This window comes from Mus caroli, chromosome 9 (assembly GCF_900094665.2).
Source record: "Mus caroli chromosome 9, CAROLI_EIJ_v1.1, whole genome shotgun sequence".
NCBI classification, from domain to species: Eukaryota; Metazoa; Chordata; class Mammalia; order Rodentia; family Muridae; genus Mus; species Mus caroli.
Window position 1 is genome coordinate 68,756,699 of NC_034578.1, and position 21,549 is coordinate 68,778,247.

The 21,549-nt window shown below is 47.8% G+C and overlaps 1 protein-coding gene across 3 annotated transcripts in view; it reads right to left on the minus strand.

Moving 5' to 3' along the window:
* Positions 1-899: 899 nt before the first annotated feature.
* Positions 900-21,549, minus strand: part of Cgnl1 (cingulin like 1) — a 156,533-nt gene continuing 135,883 nt past the window's right edge. For all 3 annotated transcript variants that reach the window (XM_021171400.2, XM_029481707.1, XM_029481708.1), the window contains exons 13-19: positions 19,684-19,845; positions 15,826-15,915; positions 7,002-7,085; positions 6,142-6,266; positions 5,282-5,390; positions 4,890-5,053; positions 900-3,804 (exon numbers count right to left, since the gene is read on the minus strand). In XM_021171400.2, the coding sequence (XP_021027059.1) occupies positions 3,672-3,804; positions 4,890-5,053; positions 5,282-5,390; positions 6,142-6,266; positions 7,002-7,085; positions 15,826-15,915; positions 19,684-19,845 (867 nt within the window). In that variant the 3' untranslated portion in view covers positions 900-3,671. The remainder of the gene's footprint in view (positions 3,805-4,889; positions 5,054-5,281; positions 5,391-6,141; positions 6,267-7,001; positions 7,086-15,825; positions 15,916-19,683; positions 19,846-21,549) is intronic.

Here is a 21,549-nt window from a genome sequence, read left to right on the forward strand (position 1 = left end):
ACAGAATATCACTCCCAGCCAGGGGATCCTGAGAAGAGACCTACATCAGTCTGGTAGCTGAGCGGGGGTGGGGTGGGGCGGCATGCTTACATACATGGAGGGGACAGGAAATGGGACCAGATGTGACTTAACGCAAGCAGTGGTAGAAAATTCAGGAAGGACTCTGAGGGATCTGGAGAGCCATGGCTACTGACATGGTACAATGGACAGGTGGGTTCCCCAAGTCCCAGGGAGCACACCCAAGATTGCGGCACCCAAGACATTCCACGTGCACCCAGGTCAAACCAGTCATCTCTGGAAGCTGGGGTGTGGAGATCAGCTCCCTGAAGTCAGAGTGGAGAACAGAGGGGACACGGTGGTCAGCGTGAGTCCTTTCCAGGGACTCCCTTCTAGGGAGAAGTGGCCCCAGCTCCATGTGAAATGGCAACTGTAGGGAGCCTGTTAGGAGAGTGACAAAGCACACAACTGTGCTTGCAGGGGAGGCAGCCAACCTTAGGAAACTTTATTCTCAGTTGTCAGGCTGGAGTAACTTCCCTTTGTGATTTTCTGGAATAAACCAGCTGGAACTCAGCACATCAAGGCCATGGCTAACATTTCATCAGCATTCACTGCTGACCACCCCATAGTCTCTCAGAGTGGCCCTGGGCAACCCCTGTAGCTCCCGGCATATACATTGGTGCTTTCTTTTTTGCTTGTACCTCACTAATTCCACATAACTGGCAGGCCACCAAGCTCCCCAAATCCCTGTCTCCAACTCCCCAGGAATTACAGGAACGGACCACCACACTTGCCTCTTGTATGTGGGTTCTGGGGATTGAATGGGTCCTCATGCTTGCACAGTAACACAACATCCAAACTGGACAGAACTCAAAAGATAGAAAATAAAACAAGAGCCAGGATTCCTGTCAAGTGAGTTTATTGAAAGGAAATCTTGCTTTATCCATGAAGTCATTCTCATGGAGGTAGCTGTGATAAAAATGTCTCTTCCCCATGACAACGCATAGTGACCAATCCCTACTAAAAGACCCACCAGAATATTCCAACTGTCATGGTGGAATGACACTCCAGAGCAGGAAAAACAAATTTATAAAAGCCATACAGTGATTGTCTTCTCAACATTGCATTTGGCAACATGTATGTCTTTACAGGAGATATTTTTAAGCTAGCTAAAGAAAACGCTCTTGAGCAGGATTAGTTCTTAAAGGAATAAACAGAAAAACATGTATATATAAGAAGACCAAGGAATGCTCAACAGGTTTGAGCTGAGGAGGACCTGGAGTCCTAATCTCCACCTTGTCCCAGGATGTACCTGTCAGGATCACAGGGAAGAGATGAGCCTGGGACTTACAAACCTCGTCCTAAACCTCAGTCCAGTGTCGCATCACTCGCTGACTATACTGCACACACCGGCTCGCTGCCCACTCCATTACAGCACAGGAGACATGCCCTCATCTTGTCTAGCCTCCTCTGGTGTGTGTGGAGAGGGGGGAATGGGGTGAGGGACTCCACAAGTTTCCAGTGGTGGCCTCTGCTCTCCCTTCCACGAGCTATCTTCCTTCATGTAGTTAGTTAGCCCCATGGCTACCAGAAAGAACTGACTGGAATAAGGGCTGGCTAATTTTGTCAAACCCCAAAACAAACACCCTTCCTCGGGGTCTTGATTTTTGTCACCTAAATCTCTGGGATGAGCAGGCTAAGACATTTCTAGGCTGAGTACAAATATTGAATGATGACATGAGAAGATTCTAGGAGCTAAGGAATTCCTGTGTGTTCTGGGGAACCAGCCAACCAATCGCAGGCTATCACATTCCCAAGAGGACAGAGGTTCTCCGAGGCTGAGTATAGAGAGGTTCAGACTGCACCATACTCTCCTGGATGGTTACAGGAGGGCAGGGTTGGTTGGTTTTTTTGAGAGGGGGTCTCCTATAACCCAGCTTGGCCAAGACCTGCATATGCATCCAAGGCTGACTTTGAACTCTGGATTGCCACTTCCTGAGTGTTGAGATCACAGGCACACCACACCACACCCGGTTTATAGAGTTGGGGGTTAAACACAGGGCTTCCTGCACGCCAGGCACACATTGCCCCAGCTGAGCCACATCTCCGGCTCAACATTTTTACTTCTATTTACTGTGTTTCCAGTGCCCAAGTCTGTGCCTGACACATTTTGATGGATGATAGATAGTACATGTTTGTTACATGGAAGAATGGCTGAAAGCAGAAGTCTCTCCATACCCAGTGAGGAGACAGGCGAGGGCTGTGCCCAGCTATGTTGAGGGAGACGGTGGCTCTCGGGATGTGTAATAGGGCTTGGTTCTCTGGCAGCAAATGCTCATCCTTCAGACCCCTTCTCTGAATCTAGTTGTGTGAACTCTGACCTGCTGTGGACAGGACCTTATGGTAACCTGGTCCCCAGGAGTCCCCATATCAGGAAGCCTGAGGACTCTGCTCCAGTGTCCTGTCACCTCTGCCTTACACATAGGCAACTCGCAAGGCTCTTTCATAGGTGACTGTCACAGTTATGAGGAGACATGGGTAGGCCAGGAGATATGCAGGGATGCCCAGCATCCTCCCCAAACTACCTTGGCATCATGTGCTTGCCCTTGGACCTCATCCCTTCCTGACACCTGTTCCCAAAAAATCCCTTCAGATGGCAAGCACTCCCAATCCCTTTTCCCATCATTCCAAACTCCAGCTCAACCCCCACTCCCTGCCCTTCTTGCACATCCCCCAGCTTTCAAGAACGTCTCTGTATTCCTTCTTACATCAGCCCCATACCCACTTACTCATCCCTGCCCCATGAACTTCCTGGATGCCTCCCTCCTTACCCTCATACCTAAGCCCATAGGCCTCGACTCGAGGCCCCTCCTATTCCTCCAATTCCAGGCCTGAGTGAGCTTCGCTTGGAGGTCTGCCATGGAGGAAAAGGGCTAAGGAGACACAACAACAGCGCTCTTGTCCTTCGGGAAGCACAGCACTTGTTAAAAAATCTCATCTGTCTCCCATTCTGCTTGCTTGAAAGCAGTGGGGAGTAGGGACTGCTCTTTGCATGGTTCAGATAAAATAAACAACCAAGGCCTCAGACTCAGCCTAAGTGTCCTTCCCCAACCATCAATGAGCTGGTTTCCCATACAAACCAATTATCGATTCCCACTGTCTGACCCCCTCTGGTTTCCAGAGTAGCCTTCACTCTCCCTCCTTTGCCTCCAGCTTCTTAATACTTGAGATCTGGTAGCTTCATATTTTAAAAGATAATCAAGATCAGTATGTGAACTTTACCAAGATGCCATACTCCAAAGGCTCTGGAGCATCCTTAAGGAGAACAGTGGTCCTTGAGAAGGTCTGGTTCAGTCTATACATCATTTCATCCCTATGTGTCCCTATATCATTACAGCTGGCACTGGAACCTTTCCCGGGGCAGGAGAAGGAGTGATGGCAGACAGCAGTGCACAATGGGGCTTTGTCTTACCCCCAAATGTCCCAGTTAGGTCATCTGAAACTTCAATAGCTCCCTATCTAAGATCCAAGGTCACTCAACCACGCAGAGGCCCCAGGCAGAATGTGAGGTGGTAACTGTGGGTCTGACTCCATTCACAAGCCCCATTTAGTGCCTCCTGCTCTGTCTAGATGACTGCAGAGTCCTGTCAGGATCAACAGGCCTGGAAGCAGACTCAGATCTGGCTGGCGATAGTGCTGTCTTTGGGAAAGGCATAGCTCAGTGGGGCTTCGTAGAGGCTTCCCGCATCACTGCTGAGGTCATCGTCGTCCGAGTCATCCAGTACTTTGCTAGACAGTGTCTTAAGCCTGCGGAAACACAAAGGAGCTGTTCCTGGACCCTGGCTAGGCCTTGTCTCTGATATGGAGATGGAGGAAAGGATGTTGGGCTCCTGCCCCCGACCCCACTGCTGCATCTATATGCATGAATTTGCCAGCACCAGACATTTGTCTTAGCAACAGGTACAAACTGCCTGCTATTCCTGTTGGTGGGGTGAGCTACCAAGAGTAAAACTAACTCCTCCCTCCGCCTAACTCTACTATGGCTGCTGGTCAGGGTGCTTCTGATTCACTATGGATCAAAAACTTTTTTTTTTCCTTCTAAGACAGGGTCTTATATAGCTTGTCCATGCTGGCCTCAAGCTAACTATGTGGCCAAAAACGGCCTTGAGGTTTGGATCCTCTTGCCTCTGCCTCCTAAGTACTGAGATCATAGGTCACACACCTAGTTTATGGGCTGCTAAGGGATGGAACCCTTAAGGGAGTGTCTGCGTGTGAGACAGGCGCTCTACCAACTGAGCCACATCCTCACACAATCATGTCTTAATAGTTTATCAGAACATCATCTTTTGCCCACCGAGTCCCACTGTTGTAGCATACTGCTGAGCTTGGGACAAGTTCTCAGTCCCATGTGGTAGGATTCTCAGTGAGCCGCAGACATGTGAGTGGAGCTTATGAGAGTTGGCTTATGAGAGCTACCAGAAGCAGTAGGCATCGAACCCCAGGCACAGGCAGCCTCCACAAAAGGCTCTGGGTGGGCACAAACCCACACTCAACCCTCACCTCAATACCCCCCACACTGGTCCTGGAGTAGGGAAAACCCTTCTCTAGCCCTACCCTTCAGCTTTCCTCAGAGCAGCTTGGAAGATCCTCATTCTTAGAAAGGTATCAATGAGAACTCCACTCTCCCGTCAGATAGGAGATGTTCCTCCATGGTAGTGGGGATACTCTGACCCTCTCTGTGCCTCAAGCTCTGCCTAACACTGGTATGAGGATGCCTTATGTGAGGCCTTATTGAACAGGTAGGGTGATGCAAGTAGGCACAGCCACTTTCACCTCAAGAACAGGATGACCCCATTAGCTATGGACCTCGGTGGGCCACCACCTCTACCCACCTTAAGCCCTTCTTCATAGAGTTGAGCTGCCCCTGCAGCTGCTCATTCACCCCTATCTGCTCCTCCAGCTCCCTCTGCAGCTTCTTCTTAGAACTTTCCAGTCGGTCGATCTCCTCTTCGGCCTCCTCCACCTGGCGCTTCATGGCTTTCAGGCGCAAGCTCAGCTGCAGGAGGAAAGATGGAGCTTGAGTGTTAGCTCGATGTCCAGCTGAGCTGGAGAAGCCAGAGCAGGAGATGCCAGGGGCCCGCCTACTTCCCAGGCAACCCCGCCTCACAGAAAAAGCAAGAACATCTGTAGGGTGAGTGGAACAGGGGACGCTGCATACGCACCCCGCGCATCCCGGTTTGGGACACAGACTCTCATCTGAGAGAGAAGGCAGAGGCGCTCTCACCTGGTCCTTCTGGTCCGTCAGTGACAGATGCTCATCATCCACCTGCATCACCAGCTCCTTCACCTTCCGCTCCAGCCTTCGGTTGTTGAGCTGCAGGTTGGCCCGATCCCTGGGAGTAGAGAAAGCAGCACAGAACACACCCTCTAATTCCTCTAAGTCTCAACACTCCAGGGAGCGCAGGCTGGAAGGAGGAGATGGGACACTCCAGCCATAGCTGCCTGGTCAGCTCAGGGTCGGAGAAAAACAGCTACACAGGAAGAAAGGGCTGCTGGTGTCACAGGAGGGAACCTGGAACCCCAAGAAGGGCAAGACTCTCCCAAGGCTGCAGGACCAGAACTCAGAAGTTCCCTAAATTCTCCTGCTGCTGAGCTTAACGTTTGAAGCAAAGAATCACACACTGCTGGTATTTGGGGTCTACACCAGCCAGGCTTAGAAATCTGACTGAAACCATGTACCTATACTCCAGGAACCTCCAAGGAAGGTTCGGGGTGTGTGTGTGTGTGCTCAGGCTGGGACTACGTGGTTAGCTCAAAAATCATTTTGTTGGGAAGAAGTCTCACATCTTTTCTACCCACTGTGGAAGGACCTCTCCACTCCAGGTAGGTAGTTGGCGCCTTCTGTTTGAATATACCTGCCCTCAGGGCCAAGGCAGATCCCTGCCTCTAACCTGGCCCAAACTCAACAGCTTACCTTGGTGGAGCTCACTGTTCTTATCTGAGAAATGGAGATGATGGTGAGGCTGGGATTGACTCTACCTTCCATGGGGGTCAATCGGGATCGGGGGAGAGCCTCCAACCCACCAGGCCTACTGAATGACCAGAGCCTACCTGGCCCCCTGCCGCACTCCAGGCTGGGCCTACCTCTCCTCATTCTCCAGCCGGTCCTCCAGCTCTGCAATCCTGGCCTCCATCTGCACCACCAGGCCCTCCTTGCTGGACCTGTAGGAACCTTCCAGGTGGATAATCCGGCTCTTTAAGTCTTTGTTCTGGAATCAGAGAGGGGGCCTTTGAGAGGCTTGGTTGGGTTAGGGTGTGCTCCTTGGGCAGAAGCATACTAGGTAGAGTGAGGAATTGGCACCAGGGGATTCCAGAGGCTGTTCCAAGGAACACCTTTGAACTCAGGTCTTATAAGATCAAAGAAAGAAACTCTAAGTTGTTGCCTTCTGAGCCTGGGTGAAAGGGCTGGCGTGTGTGGAGTCTCCTGAGCATGGAGGGAAGAGGCAGAAGCCCCTCTACCGGTGCGTTTCAGTGGCAGACTGACATGAATAGTCTGAAAGAACTGATTTGACTTATCCAACTCAGTAATGCTGTGATTACTTTCTGTCCCCTTTACACTGGAACTGTGCCCTCCCATGCTGATGGCTTCCCCACCACTGGCTATAGTCAACCACTTCTAAATATTGTATAAATATCTTCCTCGACTGCTGAGGCTACCTTAAATGTTGCACCCTACTGCGGACATACGGGGCCAGTTTCTCAGTGAGCCACCTTGTCAATTAGGAGTCTCCATGAACTGGAGCCTTCTGTCCACTCATGAAAGTGACCTGCGCCATCAGCAGTGAACCTGAGCCTCTGAGAAGAGCTGACGCTGTGGTTGAGCATGAGCCTCATCCTACCGCTCACCTCAGTGCCCCACATACTGACCCTGGGGTAGGGCCCCCCGCCACATTCCCATAGGAGAATAACAGGAGCCAGGAACTCAAGGAACTGGCTGTCCTCACCTGTCTCTCTAGGGAAATCTTGTCACACTCTAAGTCTTGCTTGGCAGCTTTCTCCTGAAGAAGCTCACTCCTCATCTGCTCCATCTACAACAAGCAGAGCAAAAGGGGCTGAAACTTGGTCCTCATACTCTTTGTACTGGCATGGATCCAACAGAAAATCAGGTTTTCATGAAGACAGGTACCCACCATACTGCTTCTCTTGAGTAGAAGATCTTTTTCTTAGATGCCCTTGATCCATTGGCAAGTATAGTGATAGTTAACTAAAAATAACAGCAGTCACTGTAGCTAACTCTGCCAATATATATTGAGTTGTTCTCTTTCCATACTCATCTGTAGGTTCCAGGGATGAAGACCTATTGGGTCTCCATGTCCTATGGTTCAGGGACCATAGGTTACTAGTACCACAAGATTTATTGTCACCTGTACCTGATCTGAAAAAGTTAGGAACAGTGCTTTCTATATCTGCACCATAGAATCTGAGCTGCTCAGGCCCTAGCTCCCAGCCTCTGTGCAGCTCTGCAAGCCCACATGTGCTGCACAGTCTTATAGCCACTTCAGGAACCGTTGAAGTCAACCACAGCACAAAGATGAAGATATTACCACAGGCTAGACCATAACAAGCAAACCTATTTCCCAATCTGAAGAGATTTGAGATGCTCAAAGTACCTCAACTAGATTCACTCAAAACAGATCATCACTAGGGTTATTATAGTCAACATGTCACAGGTATAAGACAAAGACAGAATCATAAAAGTAGAAGAATATGTCAGGCCACCTATAAGCGAAGACCCACTAAACTTAGAACAGAGTTCTCAACAGAAACCTTACAGGGTAGATACTATATTAAAAAACCAAAAGAAATAACAATGACACCCAATACTATACCCACATTAGTCTTAATAAATGAAAGAAAAATAAAGTGTTTCCCAGATAAACAGCACCAGATCAGCTCTACAAGAAAGACACTAGAAATGAAAAGATGGTAACTACCATTCTGAAAACACATATATCTATAAAACCCAGCAGGAGAACAGATAGAGAAAAGAGAAGGAATCTAACACACACGAATGAGGAAGATAAATCACAAAAATAAACAATAAAGGAGACAGGAAAGAATACATATAAAACAAGCAGAGTGCAGTTGACAGATGAGAACATTATTTACTGATATCAACCTCAAATGTGAATATGATAAATGTATCAATCAAAAGACAGATTAGCCAGATGGGAGAAATAAAATTCCAACTGAACTCTGCCTACAAGAAACTGACTTCACTGGTAGCGACATAGTGAATAACAGTGGAAAGCTGGGAAAAGATGATCGTGTTATTAAGAAACATGGAGCAACCAATGGCCAGCCCTAAAAGCATGCACATACATGCAATATTAAATGGACTCCTGTATATACACACTTAATAATTATATAAATAAAACATGAAAGCAGGAGGAGGATTTAAAGGAAGAGGAAGGAGTAGGGGCAGGATATGATAGGGGACTGAAGATGATCAAAGCATGTCATATACATGTGTGAAATATTATGAAATCCATTAGTTTATATGCTTAATGATATAACGCCAGGCATGATGGTGCACAACTTGAATCCCAGCACTCAGGAGGCAGAGGCAGACAGAAAGCCACAACTGGTCGATGCACACAGAATAAGAGACTTGGTAATGCGGTAGAAAGGTTGTCAGACTAGAGGTGGTGAATGACTTCAAGGAAATCGTGTTTTCCAGACACAACACAGGGCAGATATACATAGGAGTGCAGAGACTGTGACATCATGTACGAGACCTGCACAAGCTCAGACAGAATCCCAGCATGCAGGAGGGGAAGTGGGCATGAAATTCTAGCCCTCACTAAGGAGCTATTGGCACCTAATCACTATTGGATGAGGGAAAAAAAAATCAGTTTCTTTAATGGCTGATAACTGGTATATTGATCATACACCAGAGAAGACCCAGGGCCCAGGAGTACTTGGCCCAGGAGAGATGGACTCTGTGTTTTGTTCTGTTTTTCCCCTTAAACGAGAGGATATTGAGTTGGGTGAATCAGGCATGTGGGAAGAGTTGAGGGAGGGGAAAGAATATGATCAAAATATATGAAATTTTCTCAGAAAAAAATTAAACAGGGAAACTGTGAAGTTAGGAGTGAAATACAGTGTGTACATGTATGAAATTATCAAAGAATTGCATTACACTAAAAGTTGTTAGTTGTTGAAAAGATGGAAATATTTAGTTCCCTAACTAGAAAATTACACACTGTACACGTGTGTTATAGGATCACAGTGTACCCTATAAGGGTATTCAAATATTAAGATGCAAAACCCAAACATCCAAGTCTAGTTCCCTTAGGCCATACTTGTACAGAGCAAGGAAAAATGCCAACGATTTAAGGGACAAGCAGAGAGCATGGGACACACCACCAGCTACTTCCTCCCACTTGCCCCAGAGCCCTGAGAATCACATGCCGCTGAAAGGGCGATGGTCTTACTCCTGTGACTGCTGGTAATGAATGCGGACTCACAGCCTGCTCAGGCCTCCTAGGGGAAGCCATACTGCTTAGGGCAGTATGCACTTGACACTGTGCACACCTTCCATGGTGGGAAGAAACTCCACAGACAAGTTGCCTGGCCCAGCTCCTCCTCCCCCATAGACCTTGCTCGCAGAGCAGGGCCTGCAGGTTCATTTGTACTTGAGCAAAGTAGCCCATAAGGGCCCTTTCAGTTGCCTGGAACAGGATGTTTTGGTTACTGCCCCATCCTATAGGATGCTGTTCAAGGAGACTTCCAAGGAAGCCAGAGGATCCTGCCCTATCCTACAGAGAAGAAAAATTGGTCCCCCAAAGTGGAGGGATGTAGACTAGTAGAGAAATCAAGTTGACGACAACAGAAGTATTAAAATGCACACAAAGTGGAGTATAGCCTCCCCCCACAGCTGGGTAGTAGGGACAGCCCTGCTTCAGCCATGAGCAGTCTGAGCCTGCTAATCCTTCTGGAAACTCCCACACAGGTGATATCACCCTGTTTTTATGTTGGGAGGGTCAGAATAGAGCCTAGATCAGATCCGAATGGAAGCAGCCTGGGGATTTTACCCCAGGGCTTCTGACAAAAAGCCCTCAGTCCCCCCACCCCCAGCCATTTCTCAGTGGAACCACAGACTCAGGAGGTTTGATGCTTGACTATGGAAAAACCTTACAGGAAGCAGAGTGTTAGTGGGGAATTCTGTAGAGCTCCAAAGAAAAAGTCTACAGGAGGGTTAAGTGGAGATAGCCCTGGGGCATGGAGGACTGCCACAGTCACAGGGCAAGGTCCCAGAGCTTAGACCATGCAGCTTATAGCCTCTACCAGAAAACAGACCTCCCCTGTGGCAGAACTCTAAGCAAGAGACATCTCTGAGGGTCTCTTCAGGTTCAAGCCCTCCCTGGAGAGCTCCAGGAAAACAGAAAAACAGCAACAACAGCAAAAACATCGTAACATTTCATACCCCACCACAACCTCTCAAAAGAGGGCTCTTAACTTGGAAGTGTACAATAAATCAGGAAAACAGGAAGGAATAGGAGGCAGCCATAAAAACCCAACAGTGACAGTAGCCAGGCAGGCTGTGTTTCTGCGTCTTTTGGAAAACACAATAGCTTCCCCTCCATGCTTCTAAAAACCATCATTATGCTCTAAAATAAATCCACCTTGTGGAGCCTCAAGGAATTCCACACGGTGTTATAGTTAAGGTCCCAAAGAAGAATGATTTCAGCACAAATCCTGGCAAGCACCAGGGAGTCCTTGCTTCTGAGGCTCAGCTCAGCACACAGGTCTCACGTTCTGATCCTTCCTTGGACCCAGGGAAGTGAGGCCGGAGAAATACCTCATGTGAGCTCAGTGTTTTACATGCTGTTTACCCTTCAACTCTATTAAACAGTCTGAATCAAAGCTCTGTGGTCAAATTAAAACAGTCAGGAGCACAGCTGGACTGAATGGATGCTAACTCACAGGGAACGTATTGGTAGGAAGCAGCAGATCTGATTCTAGCAGCCTGTAGGATACCAGTGACCCAAGTTAGCTCTCAGGTTTAGAAGCTGCAGCCTTTCGGGTTAATGAAAAGCCAGAGGTATTTATGGTTGCTAATAATAACAGCCTCCTGGCCTGGGTTTATCAATAGGCTGTGATGAGATTGGCAGGCCATCACTCCTGGGCATTCTAAGAATTATCACCAGCCAGCTTACACAGTGGGCTTTGAGTAGCTCACACACTAAGAGGCAGTTCTGAGCCTGGCGTCACTTTAACTGAAAGAGGAAGCCCCACTTTGGTCTGTCACTTTCCTCCTGAAAAGGGGCTATTTAGAGTCTCAATTACTGGTTCCTATGTCCCCAGGTACAGAGGAGCAGGTGTGAGCCAGCCACAAAGGAGCAGTTTCTGAAAGTAACTGTTCATGCCTCAAGCTTTACCCCCTGGGATCTGTCTGGCAGTTTCCAAGGCAACAAGGCAGGCTTGCTAGTCCCTGGGAAGATGGTGACGCTTCCCAAAGTTTGAAGTCAGTATTTGCCCGCTGCCAGCTGTCTGGGTGGGATGAGTCAACTTACCACCGTGCTGTATCACCCTGGCTCTCAAGGCTGAGGGGGCTGCCTGTAAGCAAGCCCAACCTTGCTGTGCGCATTCAGCTACCAGCAATGGTATGCACAGTGATGCCCACTGAGCCAAGATACCAGCCTACCCAGCATGTTTCAAACTCAGGCTAGCGCTCTTTCTGTTTGACCCCTTTCCACATGCTGAGAGTCAGAAGAGGCGAAGGTAAATGCAGCCCTGTGTACTGTAAGTGTTAATAATAGGAATACTGATGATGATGATGATGATGAACCAAGGATGGCCATGAACTCTTCTTGCCCTCGCCTCTCATCCATGCAGGGAGGACAAGTGTATGCCACTATATCCATATTATGAGGTGCTGGGGAATGAATTCAGGGCTCTGTGCACACTAAGCAATCGCTCTGCTAACTGAGCCACATCCCCTACCCATGTAACCTTACTCTTAACTTGAAGATCTTTAGAATATAATGTATGTGTAGGGTCATAATGTGACTCTACCTCTTACAAGCTATGCAACTGTAGGCCATGCCTGTACCTTCCAAGCCCCAAAAGTGGCCAAGAAAGCATGCAAGGGGCCAGCGCTGGAAAATCCTCAGTGTAGTTGGCAGTAGTCATAGACGGAAATGTTTAGTTTGTTTTCATGGCACTGGGAATTGAACCCGGGGCCTCCAGCGCCATCTCTGGAGGCCATGAAATTACAATCCTCCTGCCTCAGCCACCTGAGAAGCAAGGTCTGTCCTACTGGCTCTTAGCAGAGAAAGTTTTTGTAGAAAGAAAGGAAAAAAGGTTTTCCCGGGATTTAAAGAGATCCAAAGCCAATAAAGCAGTGCCTCAGTGAATCTTCCTTCAGCTTACAAGTTCTCTGTTCTGTGTATGAGAAAATAGACAAGACACTCCTCACCTTTATAAATATGGCATTAGGCCAAGTCAAGTCTATTCTTTCTCAACATCAGACATGTTTGAAAACCAGTGGTAAAAAAAAAAAAAACAAAAAACAAAAAAAACATTTATCTTGATTAGAATTCTCTGAATTTATCTACTATCCTGATTATGTATGGAAGAAAATCCCTGAGACTCAGTAAATACGGGGCTAGCACGTACTGAATAAACACAAGAATAACGAGAGAAGCCAGGGGCACAGAACAGAGTGATCTCTGAGGAGCACAGTGAAGGCCTTCTGGGGCCTCCCTTCTTTACCCCAGCTCTTTCTTAAATTGACCATCTAGAACACTGCATACGCTTCCCTGTTGTGCTGAATAACCTCCCACGGCTCCCCACAGCTCCTCATGCAGTCAGGACACAGCCATTCAGAGCCTTAGTCATCCCCTCCAATCCTGGCTCCTCTGCTTTGCTCATGAAAACCAGAAGTATGTGAGCATTCATTGCTTCTCAGCATCCGGTGCTTACCAGCCAATCTGCTCTGGCTCAGATGCCACTCCCACTCTGTTACATCTTTTTCTTCAAAGCTGACACTGGGCCAAGATTCCTCTAAGAGCCCTTCCCTCTAAGGCCCAGTGTGGCCTTTCCCTCCTGGGCGGGAGTCCTGTTCTTGGTACTTAGCACCTGTGCATTTTATTGTTAGTTTTCTACTTGTTAAATCTAGTTCCTCTCCTCATGCTGGCCTAACATCACATTGGAATTCTGAAGCTTTACCACTCTGCCATGCACAAAGTCATATTTGCTATATTTTCCAGGCTCTGGTAGCTAAAACACCATCTTTGGAAGGGGAAGCCTAAGCTCACCTCTAGAACTACCTGCCACAGGACTCTGCTTAAAGTCCTTCATGGCTCTGGGTCTCAAATCTTTCATCCATTACACAATTCTGCAGATTTAACCTTGACATCCTTGCCAGACCCAAGGTCCTGTCAGAGGGCTTACCCTTTGGCTAAGATTGCCAGAACCCTTTTGTTTGGCCTGCTTACCTAAGACATAACGCTGGGACGAGGGGAAAGACTGGATACATGGGGAGAAGCAAGGACTCAGAACTTAGAAATGCTCAGTCTTAAATAGAGAACAGAAAACTTTACTTTTAAAAGAAAGCAAGAGCTGTTTCTGTTTTTGTTTTAAATTCTTTCCCCGTGCTTTCTCTTCTCAGTGCCCAGCTGCACTTGCTGGGAGTCCACGGTTCATAGGATTCAAGGTGACCTGTGCCGCTTTCTGTCCTTTAGTCTCTGCCTTTGTTAGGGTGTCAGTTGGTGAAAACTGATGAGAGGAAAAAGGGGTTCAGCTTCTAAGAACTACCTGCCACAGGACTCTTCTTGCTGTGATGTGACAGGGTGTCACAGGTACATGGCCTTGGACAGTTCCCACTGGCCAGGCCTGTCTGTCTGTCCCCAAAGCCCTCTCTACATGCCCTTTAATTTTAAAGGCAGAAAGTCAGACTTTGAGATAAAGGATTGTTGGTGAAGTGGGACTTTCCCCTCAAATCTCTCTCTCTAATCAGGAGGCATCGAGGGCCAGAAGAGGTCAGAGACCTCCATCCACAGGGGTCACTCACCAGCTGTAGTAGCACACACCTGTAACTCCAGCACTCAGAGGCTGAGGCAGGAGGATAGAGAGGTTGAGGCTAGTATGGGCTTCATAGCAAGACCTATCATCAAAAACCATGGAAGGAAGGAAGGAAGGAAGGAAGGAAGGAAGGAAGGAAGGAAGGAAGGAAGGGAGGGAGGGAGGGAGGGAGGGAGGAGCATCAGTCGATCTTGGAATTTTGGTTTTGTTTCTCATCAGTTTCTATATCAATTTGAACTTGATTTTCAATTTCTCCATTTACAGCAAGCATGTACCTACTTTAATTTCTCTACCTCCCAGAAATGGCAAGACGACAATGGCTAATAGATAATGAATAATGGATAATAGAGCTAGTGGTGGCAGGTTGGGAGAGGGGACACCTTCAGACCCTTCTACATAAATAGCTTTTGTTTATTTGTGGGAAAGGGTCTCAGGCTGGCCTAGAACTCACTATTTAGCCAAGGATGGATGGCCTTGAACTTCTGATCCTCTTGCATTCACTTCTTAGGATCACAGCCATGCAGTACCATGCCAGTTTATGCAGTGCCAGGGATTGAACCCAGGACTCTGTGTGTGATGGGCAGGTACCCTACAAACTGAGCGACATCTCCAGACTTAATTGTTCTGGGAATTTCCCAGAGCTCCATGGGAGGCAGCTGAGGAGCAGGCCTGGGACTGCCTGTGAGTGCCCTTCACAGCATCCCCAGGCCAGAGTCTTTATCTCCTCCAGCATGAACCTCAAGTGTTTGGCTCAGTGGAAAATTTTCAGCATTGACCACTGAGGCGAGCAGTCGCATCCCATGACTCGAATGAATGCTCAGTGAGAGGAAAAGGCCAAAGGCACTGTGGGACCAGATACCCCACAGTTCTGGGCCAGTGGCTGACCCAGTGGAGGTACTGTGTTCTGGTTCAGCATGGCTGTGTTTTCTCTTGTGTATACGTGATGGAACTGGAAACTGGTTTTAACTGCCTGGACTATTAATAAAGTGACAGTTCTTACCATTTCTCCCACTGTGCTTATATCACAGGGAACATGGACAAAACAAATCCACCGGCATGTCTCTCATTATGCATGCTTAGCAGACCTTGGAATGCCCTGGAGTAACACGGCTGCTTAGCCAACCTGGCAGGAACTCCTAACAAAACAGCTCTGAGTCCAGTAAGAGAACTTAGAAAACACAGTAAGAACTTTGGAGAGCCAATGTCAAGGTTGAGCTGTCCATCTGTGTCCTGGCATTCTGGAAAATCTCTCTCTGCTCCCTGGGCTTCTGAATGCTACCCCACCACAAGTACAGCTTGGGAACTAACACAGAACCAGAGCCCAGTAGCCTGGCTTAAAGTCCCTGCTCTCACTTCCCAAGGAAACCTGTATACATCAGAAGCAGGGGTGACAAAGGAGCCAGTGACCTTCATCTTCAGCTCTGAGCAGGGACTGCCAGCGTAGTGATGACAACCCTGCAGTCCCAAACCTCCAGCCTAGTCACCCTGAGTTGAACAGATGACGCTAAGCTCTTGGCCTACTGCAGCTAACACATCGCTTCCTGCCTCCGCTCTAGGAAATTCCCTCATGCTTCTGATCCCTTCCCTCCCTATGGCTTACAATGGCAAATACTACAGAATCTCTCCTTGTGCTCCGTGAGGAAGACTGTCTCCTCCTTGCTCTGAGTCCTCAGCCTTGCATGCTTCCTTTCCCCACAGTACCACGCACGCACTCAACCTCCAACCACCTCCTCGTACCTGTTCCCTGCTCCACGTGATCCTCTCTGACAGCAAGTCAGCGTTGGTTCTTTCTTCTTCCAATTCAATCTCCAATTGGGACACCTTGTCCTGAGAAAGGAAAACACGAACTGTTACTTAAGTTAGACTGACCTGCGTTAGGAGCATGGGGTGCTCATGGACAGAAGAAACCCCAAGAGCAAATGAGAGCTGAGTATTGTTAGGGCTTGGGAACATAAGGCATCTATCTCTTTTCCTCTCTCCTTCCCTTTCCTCCTTCCTAAAAGGTCTCACGTACCCCAGAGTAGCCTCAAACCTGCTATGTAGTCCACAGTCACCTTGAACCTCTGATCTTCCTGCACCTCCCAAGTGCTGGCATCACAAGATCGAGCCAGTGTCTTCAGTGCTTGAGACTGAACCCAGAGCTTCACGCTTGCTAGGCCAGTGTTCTACTAGCTGAGCAACACCCCCAGCCTTTATACGTATCATTTCTTATAGTGTCCAAAGCAGGTATTTTAAAAACATGTTTTGTTGCTTTTGTGATATAACTGGGCATGCAGAAAATAAACGAAAGGAGAAAAGCGCTACCCTAAGTCCTGATGAGCGAAACAAACCCACTAAGGATATGTTAGTATGTGTCTTAAACCAGCCCCTACTAAAGTCAACATATAGGGTGGGAAGCCATCCTGGACATGCCTACAAATACCTCACACTCAAGGGCTCACTCCTGTGAGCGCAGACACATGCTATTGACCTGCCTCCTCTCTACAGTGCCCGTGAACTCAGCAGTGGACACCCGCAAGCCCACACTGGATTGCACAGGACAGTGGGGGCCAATTCTGGTAAATTCACCATCACAGAGTAATGACAGCCTGTCCCTCTGGACTCTATTAAATATCACTGGAAGTTAAGAGAGAAACACTTCAAAGTAGTTTTATGAATGAGAAAGAGGTTCCCTCCACTCAGAGTGCTGGGGGGACTTGAGCCTGGGTTTCTTCTGTCTCCAGTAGATTTCATAGGTCTGGGTAAACCTGGTCATGGGCGCTTTCTGAAATGTGTATTTCTAAAACAATGTATACAAGTGTTTTGTCTGCATGCATGTCTGTGCACCACATGTGTGCAGTGCCTATGGAAGCCAGAAGAGGGCGGCAGATTTCCTTGGTCTGGAGTTACAGGTATGCCACCCTATGGATCCTCTGGAAGAGCAGCCGCTCATTCTTAACCACGGAGCCATCTCTCTCGCCCTGACAGATGCTTTTTAAAAACCAAGACCTGTGTGTGTAAGTATAAACTATAAGTTGCCAGAATCGACTGACAACCATGGGTAGCTTTGTAAACAACAGAAATGAAGCTCTTTGTGTGACTGATGAAATGTCTGTGAATGAACAACTATATCAAGTGGTGAGCAAAGCCTCCCGGGAGGACCACTGAGATGGCTGACCAGGTAAAAATACTTATTGTGAAGACGGAGGCTAGAGTTCAGGCTCCAGGACCCACGTGAAGATGGAGAGCTGACTCTACAAAGTGTCTTCTATCCTCCACACACATGCACATATACACAGTAAGAGGGCTGGAGAGATGGCTCAGAGGTTAAAAGCACTGTTCTTCCAGAGGTCCTGAGTTCAAACCATCTATAGTGAGACCTGGTGCCCTCTTCTGGCCTGCAGACATATACGCAGGCAGAATGCTATATACATAATAAATCTAAACAAACAACAACAACAAAAAAAAAAAACTAAAGAAACCCAAAAGCTCTCCCTTAGGAGTAGAAAGTCCCAGAAACTACTCAGGGCATGGCCAGCTGCTACTTGAAGTTGCCCATCCATGCAGAATACCCAGAAATTGCAAAATATCTACAGAACTTCAACCACCTACAGCTGGATTTACAGAAACTGTTCCTGTGGGGAGCACCTGAGACCTGAGCATTAGCTATGTCTCAGTGAAGGAATGGAAAAGGCACAAGTCATAACAGCACGGCCCTGCCACCTCTGAGAGCAACTCCTCTCAGATGCCTTCCATGATGGCAGGAGCCCTGAGGCCAGAACTGAAGAACAAAAGTGCAGAAACGCCGCCTGCAGTGGTGTTTGGCTGCACCACTACTTCAAGACCTTCAGTGACCCAAAGGAAATACCTTGTTAGTCTGAATATTGTGGCCTCGAAGGAGATAATCTGCCAACGCAATCTGATTTCAGTTCAAATCACTTATCTTTAAAGATCCATTTCTTTCCTTTTAGTTAGGCATCTGGGTGAGGGAATGTGCATGTGAGTGCAGGTGCCAGCAGAGGCCAGAAGAGGGCGCTCATTGGATCTCCTGGAGTTGGAATTTGCAGGAAACTCTGAGCTGCCCACCAGGTGGAACTGAACTTGGGTCCTCTATAAGAGTAGTGTGTGCTCTTAACTGCTGAGCCATCTCCAGAGCCCCAAATCACTTAGGCTCTTTTTCCTGCTCCCAATCCATACTGTCCAGACAATATCTGAGGTCTAAGCCAGGGCCTATCATACCAAGGGTCTTTGTTCGCTACTTGATTGGTTTCCACTTGACGTTTGTGTGTGTGCACATGCGTGCCTGGTGTCTTCCTCACTCACTCTCTGTCTAGGAATGACCTGGCCAGCCCCAGGGACCCTCCTATCTCTGCCTCTCTGGCACTGGGATTACAGATGCCCACTGGCATGATCTCTGTTTTGCATGCGTGCTAGGGGTCTGAACAGAGGTCCTCGGGTTTATATGGCTTATATTTTACAATGAGCCATCTCCTTAGCTCATCCAGTTGCCTTTGACCAGGTTGTCTAGGCCCTAGAATGATCCATTTCTAGTTAACTAGGTTGACCTTAGCTTATCCAAAAATGACTCCCTAAAAAGATCAGGAGTAAGATACTAAAAAATATATGGCAACCCCATAAACAAAGCAATAAAACTGCCATCAGTTTTCTCTGGTCTGAGAGAGGCCTATCTCATAAAATCTCCACCAGTTCCAACTTCACTCCTAATACAAACTGCGAAGCACCCTGGAGGTTTTAAGAGCTATTTCTGCTTATATACAAAGCTGAATGAGGAATTCATTGATTTTTGAATTTAAGCCTTCTTTGCTGGCCTTGAGCACCAGGCCCGTCTTTTATCAAAATCCTGACAATGCTAACGTCTCCCCCTGAGTTTGAGCTTTTCTCAGTCTCTCTGTTACTCTCCTGAGAGCAGAACACATGTGTGTTTCTGGTTTAGGGTCATTCCACTCTCACAAATTATTCCTCTTTAGCAATTCAGGTTTTCCTGTCATCTCAGAAGTCCTGGTATTTCTTTGTGTGGGTTTGTCTCAAGTGTTGAGTATTAGGCTTGTAAATACTCACCCCCAGCTGGTAACTGCTTTGGGCAGTTGCAAACAGACTATCTTGGGACTGGGAAATGGCAATGAATTGGACCACAGTTTGCTGATAGCTCTGGCAATGATACATACACACTCAGGAAGATGGGCCAGGAATGAGACTGGACTATGTGGTTTGGTCAGTGGTCCCCAATGTGTAGGGTGGTTTGGGGACTACGGCACAGTGTGGACCCTCACTGGACAGTTGGCAGTCTTGGAGCCTTTGTAGGGGAACCATTACTGAAGGGACACAGCACCATCAGATAATTTCTTTGGGGAATAACTTATATCCTTTTCAAAGCAATGAAGCCATTAGTCTAAATCACAGATCAAATCCTTCCCACTTAACTCTCTACAACATGATAAGCTGCCCCCCACTCCAAAGAAAGGGTCTTGATTACATCAAGCTAGAAAGAGTAAAAGTCCAAGGCTTCCTATATCCCCCTGGTGGCCCAGACGTGTTCTCCTCAGCCTGGCTCCAGCCCGGGTGCCCACAGCCTGGCTCCAGCGTGTACCCACACACCTCCATCTGCTTGATGAGTCGGCTGCGGTCATCCTTAAGGTGGCTCTTGGCCTCCAGCTCATACTCCAGGTTCTTCAGCGACTGCTCCAGAAGCTGCCGTTTTGTGAGAGCTTCCTCCTCAGCTCGCTGGTAGTCCCGCAACTCTTCCTCCTTGAGGCGTAACTAGAAGGAGAGCGTGTGTGAAGGTCCCTTGGGCAGTAGGAATGGCAAGGAATTGAAATGATATTGGATAGCTCTGGCAATGATAGAGAACACATGCCTGCATACAGGTTTGCATACCATGTGCATGCCTCGCTCAAGGAGGCCAGAAAACAGAGCGCACAGGCCCATCCCAAAGCAAAGAGGGGCAAACCCCACCTCTCTCTAGACTTCAATTTTCCATGTTATAAAAAGAGAGTGTTTTTCCTTTGTAAGCAGTTCACTGTTAGGTTATAAAGTCAATTGATTAGGTGTGGACTACTATTTTAACTACATAGAACACACACAATAAAGTATGAACAAGCACTGTGATGTTTTTGTATTATATATTAACATATTTGGATGGATGGACGTGTCATTAGGTGGGCTGTGGTCAAAGCCACTTGACAGTCATTTAAGTAGCTAAGCATTCTTGTATCAGCACTGTCTTAAGAGAGGTTTAACGTTTTAAAATAAAAACTAAATTAATGGTCTCTAAGCAACTAGCAGGCACAAAATCCAAGAACAAAATCATACTCATTTGGTAACAACCAATGCTGTGTAGAAGAAATGGTCACCCATAATGACAGTGCTCTTTTCATCCACAAGGTGGCGCTCATCTAATAGTTTTGAAGAATGTACAACAACAGTTTGAGTCTCAGGAGCCGGGCCATGACACTAGCAAGGGAAATGCCAAAATCAACCTGGCTGGCTGATTCAATGATGCTCAACCCTGGCTCTTTGGTTGCCAATGTCAAACCCTCCTGGAGTAGGCACAGAGCTAACAACAGAACACCACAGAGATTTATTCCTTGAAGGAGTCCACAGAAAAGCTGGGGAAGCTCTGAAGGATCAGGCTAGCATAAGACGACCCCGGTCCAGCACTGCATTCTGACAGAGATGAAGATGCCCATTTCCAATACAATGGAGAGCCCCCAGCTATAGTCTCCTCTCCCCCAGCCTGGAACCTGCTTACTCAGGGGTGGAGTTTCCTGCTCATTCGTTCTGCCACGCCCACTGCTGGACGGTGCCGCTTTGCTGTTTGGAGCTACACACGTACTCATCCTGCTACTGGACCCCGAGTTATTTGGCGGGAATCGGGTCCCCTTCCCCCTTCCTTTATAACTGAGTGTCGGAACAAGTAAAATTGAGCTTTGATCAGAATGAAACTGTCTTTGCTCCGTTTCTTCTTCCTCCCTGTCTAGTTCCTCTCTTTTTAGTCTGAGTTGCCATCTCAGTTGAACCGTTCGTTGCGAGCTGCTGGCCGGCCGCAACACCCAGCCACTTCTAGCACAGTCCCACTTGAGAGAAAATGACTTGTAGACACAGGCCCTGGTCTGGTTTGGGTGTCAATGGTGAGTGAAACAGAGAGCACAGGGCAGTCATCCACAGAGAACACAAAATGGGGAGCTCTCTGGACCTGATACACTCACTGCAGAGAAACACTACGTTTCTCTGGGTGTCAATGTCCCCATTACAACATAGGGAAAATATTAAAATGTACTTTATCTGAGAATTAGATGATACCCAAAAATAGTGATCACAAAGAATGCTAATCAAATAAACAATTTCCTTCTTGGCATCCTCTGAAACACCATGCACACCTCTCCTAATACCTACCATACCGCCACCACCACCACCACCTCCACCACCACCACCTCCACCGCCACCACCTCCACCGCCACCACC